Consider the following 20,537-nt stretch of genomic DNA (forward strand, 5'->3'; position numbering starts at 1 on the left):
ACCTACAGTTGTATTCAAAATTATTCAACCCCCACTGAACTTGATTGTTTTGGCCAGTTTGACATTGATTTTGATCATTCAGTCATCCTGCTTACAATTAAATCAAAGAGGCACGTGTAGGTCAGACAAATATAACATAACATTTATAATGAAATAACCACAAATGTCTTTTCTGTGCTCGCATCATTATCAGTTTTATTCAACCCCCAATTGACATTCAATCTTAGTACTTAGTACAACATCCTTTTACAGTTATAACAGCTTTTAAACGTGAAGCATAGCTTGACACAAGTGTCTTGCAGCGATCTACGGGTATATTCGCCCATTCATCATGGGCAAAAGCCTCCAGTTCAGCCACATTCTTAGGCTTGCGCACTGCAACTGCTTTCTTTAAGTCCCACCAGAGGTTCTGAATCGGATTTAAGTCTGGTGACTGCGATGGCCACTCCAAAATGTTCCAGCCTTTAATCTTCAACCATGCTCTAGTGGACTTGGAGGTATGCTTGGGATCATTGTCCTGTTGAAAGGTCCAACGTCTCCCAAGCCTCAGGTTTGTGACGGACTGCATCACATTGTATTCCACTATCTCCTGGTACTGAAGAGAATTCATGGTACCTTGCACACGCTGAAGCTTCCCTGTACCTGCTGAAGCAAAACAGGCCCAAAGCATGATTGACCCCCCGCCATGCTTCACAGTAGGCAAGGTGTTCTTTTCATCATAGGCCTTGTTCTTCCTCCTCCAAACATAGCGTTGATCCATGGGCCCAAACACTTCTAATTTTGTTTCATCAGTCCACAGAACACAATCCCAAAACTTCTGTGGTTTGTCCACATGATTTTTGCATACTGCAATCGACTCTTCTTATTCTTTGGAGACAGCAAGGGGGTGCGCCTGGGAGTTCTGGCATGGAGGCCTTCATTACGCAGTGTGCGCCGTATTGTCTGAGCAGAAACTTCAGTACCCACATCTGACAAATCTTTTGTCAGTTCCTCAGCAGTCACAAGGGGACTTTTCTCCACTCTACGCTTCAGGTAGCACTCAGCAGTCGAAGTCAGCATCTTCTTTCTGCCACGACCAGGTAGCGTTTCAACAGTGCCCTTTGGCTTGAATTTGCGAATGATGCTTCCTATGGTGTCTCTTGGTATGTTTAATATCTTTGCAATCTTCTTAAAGCCATTGCCCTTCATGTGAAGAGAATTCATGGTTACAAACATGGTGAAGTCAAGAGAATGGTCCGGGAAGACCCCGGACCATTCTCTTGACTTCACCATGTTTGTAACCACACCAGTAAATTTCTAGAAGGAGCTGAGTATCACAGTCATTTTAAAGCTGCCTGATTGGTGCTTATTAGGCTTTATTGCTGCTCCCTGACATCCACAGGTGTTTTCAATACCTGATTGAAAACACTTCAATGAACCTCTGTTCTTCAGAGTGGTAGTCTTTAAGGGGTTGAATAATTGTGTAAATGAAGAATTCACAAAATAAACATTTACTACTGTATTACAAAACCAATTGATGTCATTTTAGTTGCATATGGTTCTTTAAGAAGTCCTCGTAGGATTTCATTCTGAATACAATTACAAATGTACACTAAATTCCCTAAAACACTTTACAGCATTGGGGGGTTGAATAATTTTGAACACAACTGTAGCTGCACAACTTTCCCATCTCCATCACAGTCATAGACAAGTCAGATAGACACAGATATTTGGCCCTGGTATCTGGCGCGGCGGAATCACACCCCTCTTGTGATATACTGAGAGGGCTAAAGGGCTCGATGATGCCTCCCCATCGTTCCGAACTCTCATTTCAACATAAGAAGATTTGGGACCTGGTGACTTCCAGGATAGGTTACCCTGCATTTCATGAGAACACCCCACTATGGTATAATAAACTCCTTCTGGAGCTCCTCCAGATACCTGATCCCTCCATTTGTATATCTCGGGGAATATACCTGTCACATGTACTCCATAATGGAGATATTAAAACTTTTGACCAGTTGAAAATGGAACTTAATCTCCCAAATGATATGCTCTTATGCTTTTTTCAGGTACGCCATGCCCTCCATACTCAGTTTGCAGCTACATATCCCACTCTATCCTCCGACCCTTCGAGAAGACCCACATCAGCTCATATCTTTTTTACAATATGCTCACCACGCCCTCTACAACCAAATTATCATACTCCATTAAACAGAAATGGACAGATGGGGCAGGTGAAATAGAAGACGAGGACTAGGGTGAAATACTAGAGACTCCTAAGCTAGTATCCCCCAATCTATCCGACAGGCTCATACAAACTTACATAACCCACAGGGCATACCTGACACCACAATGTCTAGCTAAATTCTGCTCACCTCGTAGCAGTAGGTGCCCCAGGTGCCTGATTTGTGTTGGCACCTTTGATCACCTCCTCTGGCAGTGCCCTCGGATTCAGGGACACTGGTATCCGATAGTCCAATTTTTGCCAGTATCCCTGGATCCCAAACAATGCCTGTTGGGATAATTTCCTGAAGAAGAAATACGTTCGGTATACACCCAGTGGCTGAATCACAAGACAGTGCACAATCAACTTGTGGAAAACATGCTTACCAGATAGCAAGACAAATGAGCAGATGGCTTTAACATAGCCTAGGCATTTTCTTTTGCAGGAAGACACAAACTGCTTTGTAGAGGTTATATGCTTCCTATCACAAGTTAGTGTTGGCTCCACAATTGGTGATGGTTATACCCAAATAAAAAGATACATATACCATAGCATAATATTGTCACAATATTTGAATGTGCAATATATGCAATTGCACTTACAGTATAAAATCCACAAAATGCGTAGAAAAAAAACACCCAGCAAATGAATCACAATCTAGTGCAACGCCACCACACAAAGAGCCCCCTTACCAGATGACAAACCAGAAATGAAGATCTCTAGGCCATTATATCCTTGGCTGGAAGCAGGTATAGAACTAGTGGATGGATGGAGAGAAACTACCGGCACAAAACCATGTACTTCGTATGTCCCGTGGGTGTTAGTTGATATTAAACCAGAGAGAAGATACAATAGACCATGGCGTAATAACTTCTAAACTTGGTTTTTATAAAGTAAAAAAGTTGCACTTACAAACAGACGATAACATTTTGCATAAAAAATATGAAGCCGGCCGGTTACAATACAAAAGCTCCCGTCCTCCTCAGACGCGTTCCGTCATAGCTAACATTTTCAATTCATTGAAAATGTTAGCTATGACAAAACGTGTCTGAGGAGGTACGTGCTGACATCACCATGCCGTCTTGTTGAGGACGACGGGAGCTTTTGTATTGTAGCCGGCCGGTTTCGTATTTTTTATGTAAGATTTTATCGTCTGTTTGTAAATGCAACTTTTTTACTTTATTAAAACCAAGTTTAGACGTTATTACGCCATGGTCTATTGTATCTTCTCTTTGGGTTAATATCAACGAACACCCACAGCATTTAAAACACCATTACTCTATCAATGGTTGCATGCTGGAACTATATGGCATTAGATGGCAGATGAAGAACACACAAAAATAAAGTTACTATCTGTAGTCCAGTATTGAATTTAACAGGTATTTTATAACTAGAATTTAAATTTAAAATTGATCTACATGACCCACGCCTAGACGTCTGTTTTTGCCATAACTTCTATAGTGGAATCATATACGATAGCCATGTATTGACTTGGTCCAAAGAATTTCACACCTCAAACACTGCAGAGAGAGAATAATTAACCTATTCAAACCCAAGCCAATTCTGACATTTCTCACATGCATGTAAAAATCTTCTTTTTTTTATTTATTTTTTTATTTTTAAGACAATTACTTAAAATAAAGCAATTTTTTACATTTATTTTTGTATTTACAATGTTCCTTTTTTTGTTAATGAACTGTATTACTACCACAGGGGATGAACAACATCCCCTGTGATAACATGGGCAGTGACAGGCACTCTTTCTAAAAATGTTTTCAATATATAGGTTTTATTACATACTTAGTCAGGTTGAAAAAGTCCATCCAGTTCAACCACAAAAAAATTAACAAACAAAATAAAAAACATAGTACAATCCCATACACCCAACTCCATACCCACAGTTGATTCAGAGGAAGGCATTAGAAAAAGGTATAACAATAACAGGAGAAATAAGCAACATATAAAGGCACTTTCAGCATTTACATACATAATATAAAGATAATACAATCTCGGTTGAAATATCATAACACGTTACCCAGCTTACAATCAGACAGCATCACAGTGGGTACACAGTGATAAAATAAAGGCAATAGTTACATTAAAACAATGATAAGAAACTGAATCAAGCATAAGAACACTGAGGTGAAGTCACTCATAAAGGAGTCCTAAGTACCATAGGGAAGGGGGGTGGGAAGGGAATAGGCAGAGCGAGATAAGGGGGGGAGAAGAAATCACAGAAATAAAAACACTTAATTTCAATAAAAGTAGTCAGGCACCCATCAAGGTGGTAATGGAGGATCATCATCTGAGCCAAGGGAGTCTTATTCATGCAGACCATATTTTGCTAATCTTTTTTTGGGCAGTCTATTGATGTAGGTGAGCTTATACAATGGCCATGAGGATACAGTGGGTGAAAATTAGTAGACTTGCATGCAAAGAAGGAGGCACAACATATAAACAACTTCTTCATATTGACTTCTTCAATAACATTCAGAAGTAATACATTTGGATTCAATCCAAGGATCGACACGCACATCCTATTGATATTAGCCACAACATCTATCCCAAAAATTGGGGAGGGGAAGACCACACCATGTGTGGACGCCTCAGACAAATGGCAGCGAGGAGGAGGAGGCAACAGGTACTCTTTACCGAGAGATCTGGGTGAAATTGGTTTGATCAGATACTCTAAACCAGTCTAGAAGATTTTGTAATTGAAGATTGTGGCGTAAAAAAGATTGAACGCTTATTTTAAAGCAACCATATCTGTTACAGGTGGATCAGAACAAAAGTTGTGCAAAGTCAGTTATTTTTTTTTCCTGTAGCAGCTACAGACCATTCCCTGCCAGCATCTGCAGATTGAGGTCCTTGCTCTCTGTGTAGAAGCAGTGATCTCACTGTAAAAGGTCCAATAAGCTTCTTATTGAGTCAGACCTTAAGCTGTGCAGTCAGCAAAGCTTACGCTTTCCATTGATTAGAGAGCTCTGGCGCAGCAGGAGCAAAAAAAAATTAACTTCTTCCTCACAAAGAGCATGGGTTCTACTCTGCAGCTGCTGGCAAGGGCCAGGCTTTTCTACTATGGTTGTGGCTGCTTTACAGACCATACACTACCATGGAGCAGTGTATTTGCGCTGTGGGTAGCACAGGTGGAAGCAATCTGCCACGGCCAGCAAGCCTTTACAAAATCAATGAAAGGCTTAGGCCGCGTACACACAGTCGGTCCAAACCGATGAAAACGGCCTGAAGTCCAGTTTCATCGGTCCAAACCGACCGTGTGTACGGCCCATCGGTCCGTTGTCCTTCGGTCCAAATTTTTAGAACTTGCTTTAAAATCGAACCGATGGACCGCTGCCCGATAGGTCCAAACCGATGGTTAGTACACAAACGCATCAGTTCAAAACCCGCGCATGCTCAGAATCAAGTCGACGCATGCTTGGAAGCATTGAACTTCGTTTTTTCAGCACGTCGTGTGTTTTACGTCACCGTGTTCTGACCCGATCGGTTTTTGAACTGATGGTGTGTACGCACATCAGACCATCAGGCCACTTTAGCGGTGAACTGATGAAAACGGTCCGTCGGACCATTCTCATCGGTTTGGATCGACCGTGTGTACGCGGCCTAAGGGGTTTAACTGGGCTTTAAGACATCTACAGAAAAGTATTTGACCTATTCTCACCTAGCTACTTTGAAACCATTAAAGTTGTCTAAATATTTCTACATTGTAAGCTCTAACGAGCAGGGCCCTTTGATCCCTCCTGTATTGAATTGTATTGTAACTGTACTGTCTTCCCTGATGTTGTAAAGCGCTGAGCAAACTGTTGGCGCTATATAAATCCTGTATAATAATAATAATAATAATAATAATAATAATAAATATACAATATACTGTATATAGTTAGCTGGTCACCTAGTCACCTACAGTACCTTGCAAAAGTATCCACCCCCCCCAGCTTTTTACCCATTTTGTTACATTACAGCCTTTAGTTCAATGTTTTTTTTTTTTATCTGAATAATATGTGATGGATCAGAACACAATAGTCAAGGTTGGTGAAGTAAAATTTAAAAAATAAATACATAAAACAATAAAAAAAAAAAAAAAAAAGATAACTGGCATGTGCGTATGTATTCACCCCCTTTGTTATGAAGTCCATAAAAGGCTCTGGTGCAACCAATTACCTTCAGAAGTCACATAATTTGTGAAATGATGTCCACCTGTGTGCAATCTAAGTGTTTCAGGATCTGTCATTACATTAGTAATGACATATGTAAGGCTGGGTTCACACTACGGTTTTCCCGTCCGTCAGCCGCATACGATTTATATGGAAAACCGTATGCGGCTGAAACGGACGGGAACGTATGGAACCGCACACATGTGCGTTTTCCATTAACATTAATGTTAAAGGAAAACGTATGCGTTTGCCATACTGTTTTAAAAACGACCGCAAAACCGTGGTTGAACACGGTTTTGCGTACGTTTAAAAAACGTTTTGCCAGCAAATCGTACGCACCCGGATGCATCTGAGTGCATACGATTTGCAATGCATTCTCTATCTATACGTTTTCCCGTCCGGGCCCGTACGTTTTCAATACTGAAATCGTATGCGGCTGACGGACGGGAAAACCGTAGTGTGAACCCAGCCTAACACACCTTTTTGAAAGGCCCCAGGCAACAACTAAGCAAGAGGCACCACTAACCAAACACTGCCATGAAGACCAAGGAACTCTCCAAACAAGGGACAATGTTGTTGAGAAGTAAAAGTCAGCTACCTTTACCTTCATGCAGTCCTCATTCACTTACCTCATCCTTCGATTTTGCTTTAAATGTCCTTATTTCTTCCCCAAAATCCATACCAGACCCTTATCTGAGCACGCCGCCTAGCCGGTCAGGAAAGGAGTGGGATCGAGCGAGCGACCCCCCCTCCTGAGCCATAGCAGGCTGCATGCCCTCAGCATGGGGGGGTGCTTTGGGGCAGGGGGCGCCCTGCGACACCCCACCCCAAAGCACCCTGTCCCCATTGGTTGTCGGGGTCTGCAGGCGGGGGCTTATCGGAATCCGCGAGCCCCCTTTAATAAGGGGGCCTCCAGATCCCGGCCCCCCACCCTAGTTGAATGAGTATGGGGTACATCGGGGGTCTTCTTTCGACTTCTCCGCTCTCTTCTTCTGCTCTCCGGTGTCGTCTCCGCGCTCTCTGGTTTTTCTCCCGTTCTCCGGTGCTTTCATTCTTCTCCTGGGCTGCTCCGCTATCTTCTTGCAGCTCTTTTACTAGCGGTGGCCCTGTCTGCCCCGTCGTCTTCTTCCATCTTTTTTTCCTTCCGATGTTGCCACGACGCTTCCTCCCGCTGTAATGCCGGGTGTGCGGTGCGCAACGATTTATATAGGCCTCTTATGACGTCACAGTCCCATCATAATCCGGGTGGGGATGACATAATTACCCCGCCCCTTATATCGCCACAACCCGGAGTATGATGGGACTGTGACGTCATAAGAGGCCTATATAAATCATTGCGCAACCGCACACCTGGCATTACAGCGGGAGGAAGCGTTGTGGCAACATCGGAAGAAAAAAAAGGAGGGAAGAAGACGACGGGGAAGACCGGGCCATCGTTAGTAAAAGAGCTGCAAGAAGATAGTGGAGCAGCCCGGGAGAAGGAAGAAGGCACCAGAGAGCGGGAGAAGAACCAGAGAGCGCATAGGCAGAAGAGCAGAAGAAGAGAGCGGAGAATTCGGAAGAAGACCCCCGAAGAGCGAAAGGAGAGGCCAGAGAGCGCGGAGAAGTTGGAAGAAGACCCCCGAAGTCGGAAGAAGACAACCGAAGAGCGAGAGGAGAGGCCAGAGAGCGCGGAGAAGTTGGAAGAAGACCCCCGAAGTCGGAAGAAGACAACCGAAGAGCAAGAGGAGAGGCCAGAGAGCGCGGAGAAGTCGGAAGAAGACCCCCGGAGCTGCCTAATAAATGACTTTAAAAACCTGTATAGTGTGTTTTCTTTTTTGACACTTTTCCTCCAGGTGAATGGGTAGGGGTACGATGTACCCCATACTCATTCACCTAGGGTGGGGTTTCGGGATCCGGGGGCCCCCTTATTAAAGGGGGATCCCGGATTCCGATAAGCCCCCACCCGTAGACCCCGACAACCAACGGCCAGGGTTGCTGGGAAGAGGCCCTTGTCCCCATCAACATGGGGACAGGGTGCTTTGGGTTGGGGGGGCCGCGCTCGCTGTAATGTGTTTTTCCTATTGTAACCAGCGCGACATGTACAGCACCTTGTCGCCGAGAACCAAAGCGATGAGATCGCGCTGGAAACACATTCTCGATGGCAGGTACTGTAGTTGTCGTTGCAAGAAGCATCTTCACTGAAAGACTTTACCCCTATTCCTGTACTGGTGGCATCTTATAAATTTGAATTTCTCTCACTTTTAATCTTAGTAACAATTGTCACCGGGAAAGAATAAGAGGGTGAAACTCCGTGGCAGGGACACACAAAAAAAAAAAAAAAAAACTGACTAGCTTTTCCCTACTCTAGTTAAAATGTACAAACATTTTGACTCTAGATACAAGCAAGAAAAAAAAATATAAAAATGGGAAACACCTACCAGAAAGTTTTTCCATATTTCTTGAAAATACCAGTTCGATTTTTCCATAGTCCAGAAATCTATTATCTATATAAAAAAATAGGAAATATATGATGCATTAATTACGTGGAATTTTGCTAAGGAACCATGATGAAATCCACAGAAATACAAGACTTCATGTCTTTATTCAGACTTTTGTCTTCAGGATCAGAGCAGTTTTCCACTGATACAATGAATACCTTTTGGATGTATTAGAACCTTGTCAAGGTTGGGAGGTTTTCAAGTTTTAATCTAGAGGGCGATGCTGCTACAGACACAATATGACATGGTTTTCTATCCAGTGAGTGAAAGGCAAGTTAGATTGACCATCTGGTGAACAATGGTACCTGATAAAACACTCACTAGTTGATAAAGTGAAACATGGGCTATGCGCACGCAAATCACTATATGTAAACTATAATTAAATTTGCGAATCCAAAACACTGACGTTGGAAGAATGTTCTGAAACACTTGAGGACATATACTTTGCAGACTATATATCTTTACTGTCTCGTGCTGGTTGCTAGGTGCAAGAGAAAACCTTTGCCAGAGAGGATGATTAAGGCCTCATGCATACTGGACATTATAATGTTATAAAAATGCCAGTAGCTTTGCAGTGAGTTTTCCAACATTTTTGCAATTATCTTTAAGGTACAATCCTGAAAAAGAAAAGAAAGATTCATGGCTGTCAATTGTACTTGTCCAGTAAGATGCAGTTTGACATACTCAAATTGCAGAAGGAGATGGTTGCAGGAGAGCTTTTAGCTAGATGCATCTCAAACTTTCCGCTCTAAAGAACGGCATATCTTTAGAGCGGCGTAGCGCATCTGATATGCGCTACGCCGACGTAACAGAGAGGCTCGTACTGTATTCACAAAGCACTTGCTCCCTTTCTTGCACCGGCGTAACGTAAAATGGCCGGCGTAAGCCCGCCTAATTCAAAGTAGCAAGGCAGTGAGCGTGTTGTATTAAAATTAACCGTGACCCCATGTAAATGCATGGCCGAACAAACGGCGCATGCTCAGAATCATGGCGCATATACTCTCTAACATACGCCAGCTCAATGCCTGTGAAGTGAACGTAACCTACGCCCAGCCCCATTCACGTACGACTTACGTAAACAACCTAAAATACGACGCTGTTCCCGCACCCATACCTCAACATGACTTAACCCTGCTTTATGAGGGGTAAACTTACGCCGGATGTACGCCTTACGTAAACGGCGTAGCTTACTGCGACGGGCGCAAGTACGTTCGTGAATCGGCGTATCTAGGTCATTTACATATTCAACGCGAAAATCAACGGAAGCGCCCCTAGCGGCCAGCGTAAATATGCACCCAAGATACAACGGCGTAGGAGACTTGCGTGGGTCGGAACAAGCCAAAAATTCAGGCGTTTCTGGTTTCGAGAATACGGCACATAGATACCAGGGCGTTCTCTGAGTCAAAATGTATGAATGAACCTTTAATGGTATCTTAGCTTTCTTATATACAGTACAAGCATGTTACAGTTAATCACAGGGACAAAGACACACTCCACCCACACATCACACAATGGGGTGGGGGGGGGGGCTTCAATACACCTTCTCTTAGACAATGACATTCAGTTGAGTTAATTATTAGTCATTATCCAGACAGCATGTCTCCGCATACAGCTTGACAAGTCACATTCCACATCTTAACAGTGTTATTAGCATACATAATGAAAGGTCTTAGGAGCAGACCTAATTAGCACAACAGAATGAAATCACAGCTTTCATCACAACAGTAGCAGACATTGAAGTAGACACTCTTATTGACCGGTTGGGGGGTCAGCATTAACCAAACTAATATTCCAAGATATCCTGCAAAACATGAATTATCATTTATCAGTCACCCTATGCCCAAAAGGGACACAGGGTGACCCAAGAGTCATTAGTGACGCTGGCACAGGAGTACCCCACATCCTTCAACGGTCTCTGGGTGTCGCGGGCCATTCCGTTACAACATGAATCAATAAAATAAAATGTGGTGATACATTTAAAAAATATATATATATGAACAAGGAATATTACTACTATCCAAATACCCCCTACCATTTGTGTGATAAAATTGGAAGCGTCTTAGGTGGAAGATAATTATAAAACCTAATAAAATGGGAATTAGGTAAAATATAGAAGTGTTAACCACTTAAGGACCGAACCAATATGCAGCTAAATGACCAAAGGGGTTTTTACAATTCGGCACTGCGTCGCTTTAACAGACAATTGCGCGGTCGTGCAATGTGGCTCCCAAACAAAATTGGCGTCCTTTTTTCCCCACAAATAGAGCTTTCTTTTGGTGGTATTTGATCACCTCTGCGGTTTTTATTTTTTGCGCTATAAACAAAAATAGAGCGACAATTTTGAAAAAAATGCAATATTTTTTGCTATAATAAATATCCCCCAAAAACATATATAAAAATATTATTTTTTCTCAGTTTAGGCCGATACGTATTCTTCTACCTATTTTTGGTAAAAAAAATCGCAATAAGCGATTGGTTTGCGCAAAATTTATAGCGTTTACAAAATAGGGGACAGTTTTATTGCATTTTTATTAATTAATATTTTTTTTACTACTTATGGCGGCGATCAGTGTTTTTTTTCGTGACTGCGACATTATGGCGGACACTTCGGACAATTTTGACACATTTTTGGGACCATTGTAATTTTCACAGCAAAAAATGCATTTAAATTGCATTCTTTATTGTGAAAATGACAGTTGCAGTTTGGGAGTTAACCACAGGGGGGCGCTGAACGTGCTAGGCTTCACCTAGTGTGTGTTTACAACAGTAGGGGGGTGTGGCTGTAGGACTGACGTCATCGATTGTGTCTCCCCTATAAAGGGGATGACACGATCGATGCGCCGCCACAGTGAAGCACGGGGAAGCCGTGTTTACATACGGCTCTCCCCGTTCTTCAGCTCCGGGGAGCAATCGCGACGGAGCGGCTATAAACGAATAGCCGCGCCGTCGTCCCAGATCGCTCCCCGAGGGGATCCGATTGCCGCATGTAGCGGGGGGGTCCCGATCGGACCCACGTCTAGGCAGGCACGTACAGGTACGTTGATGTGCCTGTCCGTTCCATTCTGCCGACGCATATCTACATGCGGCGGTCGGGAAGTGGTTAAAACTTAAAAAATTGGTTAGGAAACAGTTAAGATCTAGATCTATGTTCATGCCTGAGGACTGGAGAGTGTCTAGCTGAAAAATCCATCGGGTCTCATTCTGAGATACAGACAACGGAACACAAACTCCTGCGCACGGGTGGGATGTTCAACACTTAGTCTATATTCTGCGACCCGTGCCCTCGTCCCCCCTCTGTCAATCATGGACACATTTATTTATTTATTTGCTGGATGGGCTATGGCATGCGGGGGAGGCCGTGATCACCACTGCAATTCAGAAGTATGGATCTGCAGTACACCTCCCCATCTGTGATACTATTAACACTTTCATTTTTACGTCTTATTGTTTTTATTTAGAATCACTATCATTAGTGATGCTTTTAGACTACTATTAGTATTTTTATTATTATTAATATTTGTATTACTATGGTTACCATTCTTGTTGTTATTATTTTCATTATCATTATTTTGACTAGTATTATCATTACCATTATTATCAACAACATCTAGTATCTAGTAATTGACCACTCGTTAAGGTGGGAGGAGTCTGGACGGCCCCTGGCAGAGCCCCTGTGGTGGGTGGTGCCTGTGCATATGTGTATTTGTATTTAAGCAGTGCTAGTGGAAGGATCTGTTCTGCTGGGCTCTGAGGAAGAGGTCCTTGATGCCTCAAAACACGTAAGCCAGCAGTGACGTACCTCGAAATCCCCTCCCTTTACATTTTGGAGTGTGTTCGAGGGGCATTTTACTTTATCGTTTGAGACAAGCCTTTTATCACCATTTGTTTGCGAGTAGTTTTTAATATAATTTTCATTTAATAAATTGTCAAACGGTAGTACACGAGGCTGGTGCGCCTTTCTTTCTCCTTTTTTCTCATTCTGAGATACTTTAATCTTTTTATTTTTCCCTCTCCAATGTCCCTTACTCTTATCAATTCCATAGAAGATCATACATGTGGGGTCCCGGTTGTGGTAATCTCTGAAATGTCTGGAAACACTGTGTTTGTTAAACCCGTTTTTGATATTGGTTATGTGTTCCCGTATTCTGATGTGTAACTCTCTTGTGGTTCTGCCCACATATTGCTTCCGGCATGGACATTCAATGACATAAGTTATGTGGGTGCTTTAACATGTAATCAATTCGTTTATGTTATGTTCAGACCCATTAGCTAAAGAGGTGAACTTCACTTGTTTCCTATTCGTTTTCTTGCATACCCTACAGGGTAAGCATGTGCCGCATTTGTAAAATCCTTTGAGGTGCTTAAAGATTTTAATTTGCTTCGGAGGGTCCAGGGCATTATGAACAAGTCGATTTCGTAGATTCTGTACCCTTCTGTAGATAAAAGAGGGTCTAGTGGGTATGATGGTTTTCAATACTTTGTCAGATTGCAAAATAGGCCAGTGTTTTTTTATTATGGCTTCCAGGGATTTGTGCTGTATGTTGTATCCTGTTAAAAATGCAATGTCGATATGTTTATTTTTTGATATCTTCTTTTTTGATGTACCTTCTATCATTGAATTTCTATTCATTTTCTTCACATTTTCTTTCAGTGTCAGTAGTTAATTTCTCTTGTATCCCTTTTCCACAAATTTGTTTATAATAGTGTCTGCCTGAGTCTCATAATCATTGATATTACTGCAGTTGCGGTAAATTCTCATCAACTGCCCCTTTGGAATGTTGCCTATCCACTGCCTGTGGTGACAACTGTTTGTTGGTATGTATCCATTACGATCCGTTTTTAAAAAAAAAGGTCCTGGTATTAATAGTGCCATTGTTTCTGAACAGTTGGAGATCTAGATAATCTATGGACTGTTTATTCCAAGTTCCCGAGAAAGTCATGCCATATGCATTTTGGTTTATTTCATCAGAGAAGCTTTGCAGTTCCTCTTCCGATCCTCTCCAAACAATAATATCATCGATATACCTACGGTATAGCCTCAGGTTCTTCCTTTCTACACTATAAATTTGCTCTTCCTCCTAATAATTTAGAAAGTTTGCTACACTGGGTGCATACTTTGCCCCCATCGCTACACCTTTGGTTTGCGTGAAGAATTCTCCCTTATGCCAAAAGTAATTTTGGCTCATGGCTAGCTGTAGCCCCTCACTAATGTATTTAATTTGTTCATCTTTCATATCTGTGTATTTATATAGCGCCCATTCTGCACTCTGTAGTCCATCCTCTTGCACTATATTTGTTTATAGGGAATTCACATCTATGGTTACTAGTATATCATTTTCCTCCACCTCAAAGTTTTTTAATTCCTCAATTAGCTGTCTACTATCTTTTAAAAAAGACTTCCCTTCTTTTACTAATGGCTGTATAAAAACATCCAAATAGGCACCTAATCTAGAGAATAGTGAATCAATGCCACTGATTATTGGTCTTCCTTATGGCTTGCTTTCATCTTTATGTATTTTAGGGACTTAATATATAACAGGTGTCCTTGCCGTCTCGGGTGTGAGGAACGTGGCTTCCTTTTTGGTAAGGATGCCCCTATCTTCCTCTTTTTTAACAAACATTTTTAGTTTCTTTTCATATTCACCCTTAGGATTTCCTCTCAAATTTTTATATGTGTCTGGTACACTCAGAAGATTCTTCATTTCAAGTTCATAATCTTTTTTATTCGGCATGACCAGCCCCCCCCATCCCCCCCCCCCTTTGTCCGCTGGTCTGATAATGATGTTCTTCTTTTTCTCGATTTCCTTTATCGTTTTCCAAATATGGTTTCTTTTAGACCTTTGTACTTTTAGTTTCCCCGATATCATCTTCCACCATTTTCTTAAAAACTATGAGACTTTCATTTTGCTGTGTCTTTGGGTTAAAAGTTGAGTTGTTCCTCATATTAGAATGTTTGTATAATGTGGCGTTTTCCTTTTTTCTTTATTAGCAAAGAATTTCTTAATATTCCAAAGGGGCAGTTGATGAGAATTTACTGCAACTGCAGTAATATCAATGATTATGAGAATCAGGCAGACACTATTATAAACAAATTTGTGGAAAAGGGATATAAAAGAGAAATGAACTACTGACACTGAAAGAAAACGTGAAGAAAATGAATAGAAATTCAATGATGGAAGGTACATCAAAAAAGAAGATATCAAAAAATAAACGTATCAACATGGCATTTTTAACAGGATACAGCACAAATCCCTGGAAGCCAACATAAAAAAAACACTGGCCTATTTTGCAATCTGACAAAGTATTGAAAACCATCAAACCCACTAGACCCTCTTTTATCTACAGAAGGGCACCGAATCTACGAAATCGGCTTGTTCATAATGCCCTGGACTCTCCGAAGCAAATTAAAATCTTTAAGCACCTCAAAGGATTTTTCAAATGTGGCACATGCTTACCCTGTAGGGTAAGCAAGACAACGAATAGGAAACAAGTGAAGTTCACCTCTTTAGCTAATGGATCTGAACATAACATAAACTAACGGATTACATGTAAAAGCACCCACGTAACTTATGTCATTGAATGTCCATGCCAGAAGCAATATGTGAGCAGAACCACAAGAGAGTTACCATATTTATCTTGCTACAACGCGCCCCGGCGTATAGCGCGCACCCCCGAAAATTCCTGGAAAAAAAAATACTTACAGTTTGGATGCCCCTCGTCGGTGTCTTGCCCGTCGTCCATCAGCGGCCTCGTCCGGTCCGGCCCGTGGTGCCCTCCCCGCTTCCCGCGCTGTGTTTGAACCACTGCGCCGGCATATACCGAGCGCAGTACACTCGGGTATAGTCGAGCAGGCTCGGCTGCTCTCGCGTAAAGGACGTACAGGACGTGACCGCGAGAGGAGCCGAGCCTGCCCGACTATACCCGAGTGTACTGCGCACGGTATATGCCGGCGCAGTGGTTCAAACACAGCGCGGGAAGCGGGCATCGGCGTATATATCGCGCACCCACGATGTTGCCCTGATTTTCAGGGCAAAAAAGTGCGCGGTATACGCTGATAAATACGGTACACATCAGAATACGGGAACACACACAAAAACGGGTTTAACAAACACAGTGGGGCAAATCCACGAAGAAGTTACGATGGCGTATCTATTGATACGCCGCGTAACTTCTATTTTGCTCCGGCGTATCTTTGTTTTGTATCCACAAAACAAGATACGCGTGAAGCTGGGCTAGATCCGACTGGCGTACGTCTTAGTACGCCGTTGGATCTAAGGTGCATATTTACGCTGGCCGCTAGGTGGCGCTTCCGTCGAATTCCACGTCGAGTACGCAAATTAGCTAGATACGCGAATCCACAAACGTATGTCCGGCGCTTTTTTTTACGTCGTTTCCGTAAGGCTTTTTTCGGCGTATAGTTAACCCTGCTATATGAGGCGTACTCAATGTTAAGAGCCGAGACCTGTTCCGGCTGTCTTCGGGGAGCGTGACGTGCCAGAGCCGGCCGTCAATCACCTTCCCTCTCCATAGGAACGCCCATTCCCCGCGGGGAGTCGGAATCTTGTCTCTACGATTGCACAGTGAGTACGGGGCTAAAAAAATAAAGACAGGCATACTGTAGCTTGCGCTACTATGCCTCATTTTATGGTAAAATGTTGTCATGGAGGGTGAACCACCGCTTTAATATAGCAAATCGTGACCTAGGGATTAGACGTTACAAGATTCCAGTAACACATAGCATGTTTTACAACCTTGTATTGATCTGTGTCTCCAAAAATAATCTCAACGGCAGTCAGGCTAATACTAACAATTTAATTATAGGAAGACTTATGTCTCCAAAATCCCACCAAACATGGCCGCTGCCTGACTATTTGTGGTCTTCGGTCTTCAAAAACCTACCCAAAATGGTGGGTGATCTATTTCAGGCTCCAGTCTTCAATATCACACCGAAATGGTGGAAGACAGGTCACAGTCTGCTATAAAAAGGAAGTGAAAGTGACGCTCAGCGTGTTCCAGATGAAGTCACACGAGAAAACTGGTAGAACACGCTACGAACGTCACATCGTTTCCAGGCTTTTGTCAACATTATATGCCATACTGTTTTTTGTCTACATGCGAGTACCCATTTTTCGTTTATTTAAATAAAGTATAAAACGATACTACACTATCTGGGGCTCCTTTCTCTCCTATGTATGGGCTATTACTGGACTAACATCATCAGCGCTGGGGGACGCGTAACGGCCAAAGGGGTACACAGTGGCCTATACTGTGAAGGCACCAGACCCTAAGAAGGGGTGAAAAAGTTGGTGAGTTGGTGAGTGTGGGGTGTATAAGAGCACGGATTGCAGTGATCATGGCATACAACAAGAGCACAAAGCACTTTTAGAATCACTTAGCACTTGGCAATTGGATTTGTTTATAAAAACATTATATTGCACTGAAAAACAAAAAACATTTTTTTTTCAGCACATCTCTTAAAGGGTTAACATAGGTACCCTAATGGTACAGGAATTTCACGTTTTGCATATTTTCTTTACCTAGCAGTGTTTACATAGGCACAATAGCACTTTAATTTGCACAGCACTGTGATATATATTTTATTATATTTTTTTATTTATTTTCATAGCTGCATTTATGATATATACTGTGGAATCATTCTAGTAGTTTACATAGGAACTTGGCGCTTCGGATCGTTTAGCACACTGCACTTTACACTAGGAGCCTCTTTTATGGTACATTGTACACCTACCCATTAAACCAAGTGTAAAAAGAAATAAAACCAGCACTCAGGTTTTTGACAAAGTCCTTTATTAAAGCAGCTCCAGTATCTCTTCTCCCTCCGGTTCTTCTCACTGCACTGCACTGAGGTCTTCTTCCTCTGCCGGTTCTTCCTTGCTTCCTCCAGTTCTTCTCTCCGTCTTCTTCTGATTTTCTCCCGATGCTAGCTCCCACAGTTACGCGATCTCCGCTGCGATTGTTCTTTTATAAACATGGGGTATGGCCATTTGGTGATGTATTTTGGAGACCCTGCCACACCGTTAAGATGTCACCACCCCATCGTGCCCCGGACCGCAATGTCACAAGTGGGCGGGGTCACCAGATGGCCACATCGAAGCCTATAAAAGAACCGGCAGAGATCGGAGCTCGCACAACTGTGGGAGCTAGCGTCAGGAGTAGATCAGAGAAAGAACCGGCAGAGGAAGAAGACAGCGGAGGGAAGAAAAACCAGAGGAAGAATCGGCAGAGGAAGAAGACAACAGTGCAACGAGACGAACCAGATGAAGAAGACACCAGCACAGCGAGAAGAACCGGGGGGTCAAGAAATCAAAGGAAAACACAGATGCTGGAGCTGCTTACAATGTACCCCATACTCATTCACATAGGGTGGGAGGGCCAGAATCTGCCCCCCCCCTGTTAAAGGGGGCCTCCAGATCTCGATAAGGCCCCTGCCCACAGCCCCCGACAACCACCACCCAGGGTTGACGAAAAGAGCTCCTTGTCCACATCAACATGAAGACAAGCTGCTTTGGGGTTGAGGGTGCACAGCCCTCTGCCCCAAAGCACAAACTGCCCATGTTAATGTGGCCTGATATGGTGGGCGCTCACCTGTCGTCGCCCCCCCCCCCCCCCTATCTTCCCTGACCTGCCGGGCTGCGTGCTCGGATAAGGGTCTGGTATGGACTCTGAGGGGAACTCCACGTCGTCTTTTTATTTTAGCGTGGGGTTTTCCCCTCAAGATCCATAGCAGACTCAAATGGCCTGGTATTGTCAGGATCAAAGTCAGACATGAAGTTGCAGGGCAAAGTCGGATCCAGTGTCGTACGACTCATGTCGTAACAGTGTGAAACCAGCCTGACAGTCATACAACAGTAGTGTCGTACCAGTGTGAACCCGGCCTAAATGTGGATATCACAAAAGGCATATGCATTATTTACATGCCGTTTTACCAATTACGTAAATTTTCTTATATATAGGATGCTTAGCATTTTTCAGGCTGATTAGAATTGTGCTTTGAAGCACTGCTCATTTTTTTCCAAAATATAGGGCAGCAATATTTTATATACAATTTAAATATATGACAATTATTTTACATACTGGTAAAACCCTCACCATTATTTGCATGATCCAAGTCTTCTTTCCCAAAATAAAGTCTCTGGCCATGAACAGCTCCTGTATGGAATTGCAGCCTGAAAATAATATCCTGGTTTTCAGTGTAATATGATTTATGATAACATTTGATCTGTAAAAGGAAGATAACATAAGACATAAGTGTAACTAATCAAAAGTAGAAAAATAACACACCCCCGATTCCATTCAAGTTAGCAATTTTTTGGGGGGACAGCCATCTTGTTAGCAAATTGAAGCTGCTGATAGCAACAGAAAAGGTAGGGCTGTTCTATGGGAACACATTAGCGCAGGTGATTTATTGAATAGCACACTTACCTTTGGGTGTGCTCTCCTCCGGCTATATGAAGTCTGTGCTCTCCACCGTCACTATCGCCGCCCTCTTTTGGGTTTTGCATCCTCTTGCATTGGCCATTTTAATGCAATTGATTATGCAACTCACATGCACTACATGAGTTACATTATCTTGGCCCCCGTCTTCATTATTGGCATCTTACAGATGCCAGAAATAGGCTTGGATTGCACACTGCATATGCACCACAAAAAATAAACAGAAATGTGCTGTCAGAAGATACTTATAAAGTCTTTTCTACTGAAAAACAGCACATGCTAGCAATTTTTGTTTACCAAGATTAGTTCCATTTATGGAATAATATCTGCCAGAAACAACTCATTCATTTTCATCTATTATTCCCCTGGCTGCAGTTTTTTTGTATTGCATTTATGCCTGTGTGTTCCATAACTAACCTATAATTGCAGTTTGGTTTGAGTAGTGGGTCTTTGTAGTTTCCACAAAGCTGTTTACACTAGCACTGCAGAATATTAGCACTTAGTAACCTATCAGCAGCACCAGTAGGAAAACGTTAAAACGAAAAAGCACAGCACTCAGGTATAGGTGAGTGGGTGGGTAAAAATTGGACAGTGGCACCAGATTTGCCTAAGGAAAAAAAAAAAAAAAAAAGTGCCAGGAGGCAAGTATGTTGGTGCTTTTCAACACCATGACTTCTTACACAGGCTTAAGCAGCAGCACCAAAAACGGGGTCAGTGTCTTGTCTTTTCCCTTAACAAATTCAAATTTGAGAAGAGTCTCAGAATAAGGATTCACAGGATAAGGACAGTGAGGAGGAAGGAGTAGAAGTGACAGAGCTGGTAACATCATTCATTAAACAGGCATCGCCGTGGTTTCATCCTTAAAAGCTAACAAAGATTTACCCAGTGTATAGTGAACAATAAGGCCCCATACACACGGGAGGATTTATCCGTGGATACGGTCCAGCAGACCGTTTCCGCGGATAAATCCTCTCAAAGATTTCATCAGATTTTAATGCGATGGAGTGTACTCACCATCGCATTGAAATCCGCGCCGAAATCCTCTGGCGATGACGTGTCGCGCCGTCGCCGCGATTATGACGCGGTGACGTGCGCAACGCTATCATATAAGAAATTCCACGCATGCGTCGAATCATTACGACGCATGCGGGGGATCCCTTCGGACGGATGGATCCGGTGAGTCTATACAGACCAGCGGATCCATCCGTTGGGATGGACTCCAGCAGA

At 42.8% G+C, this 20,537-nt stretch overlaps 1 protein-coding gene across 2 annotated transcripts in view; it reads right to left on the reverse strand.

Annotated features, from left to right (window-relative positions):
• Nucleotides 1-20,537, reverse strand: part of TNS3 (tensin 3) — a 395,327-nt gene that overhangs the window by 225,566 nt on the left and 149,224 nt on the right. For both annotated transcript variants that reach the window (XM_040353375.1, XM_040353376.1), the window contains 2 exons: nt 18,966-19,095; nt 8,796-8,861 (listed from right to left, as the gene is read on the reverse strand). In XM_040353375.1, the coding sequence (XP_040209309.1) occupies nt 8,796-8,861; nt 18,966-19,095 (196 nt within the window). The remainder of the gene's footprint in view (nt 1-8,795; nt 8,862-18,965; nt 19,096-20,537) is intronic.

The sequence above is a fragment of the Rana temporaria genome, chromosome 5 (assembly GCF_905171775.1).
Source record: "Rana temporaria chromosome 5, aRanTem1.1, whole genome shotgun sequence".
Lineage (NCBI taxonomy): Eukaryota > Metazoa > Chordata > Amphibia > Anura > Ranidae > Rana > Rana temporaria.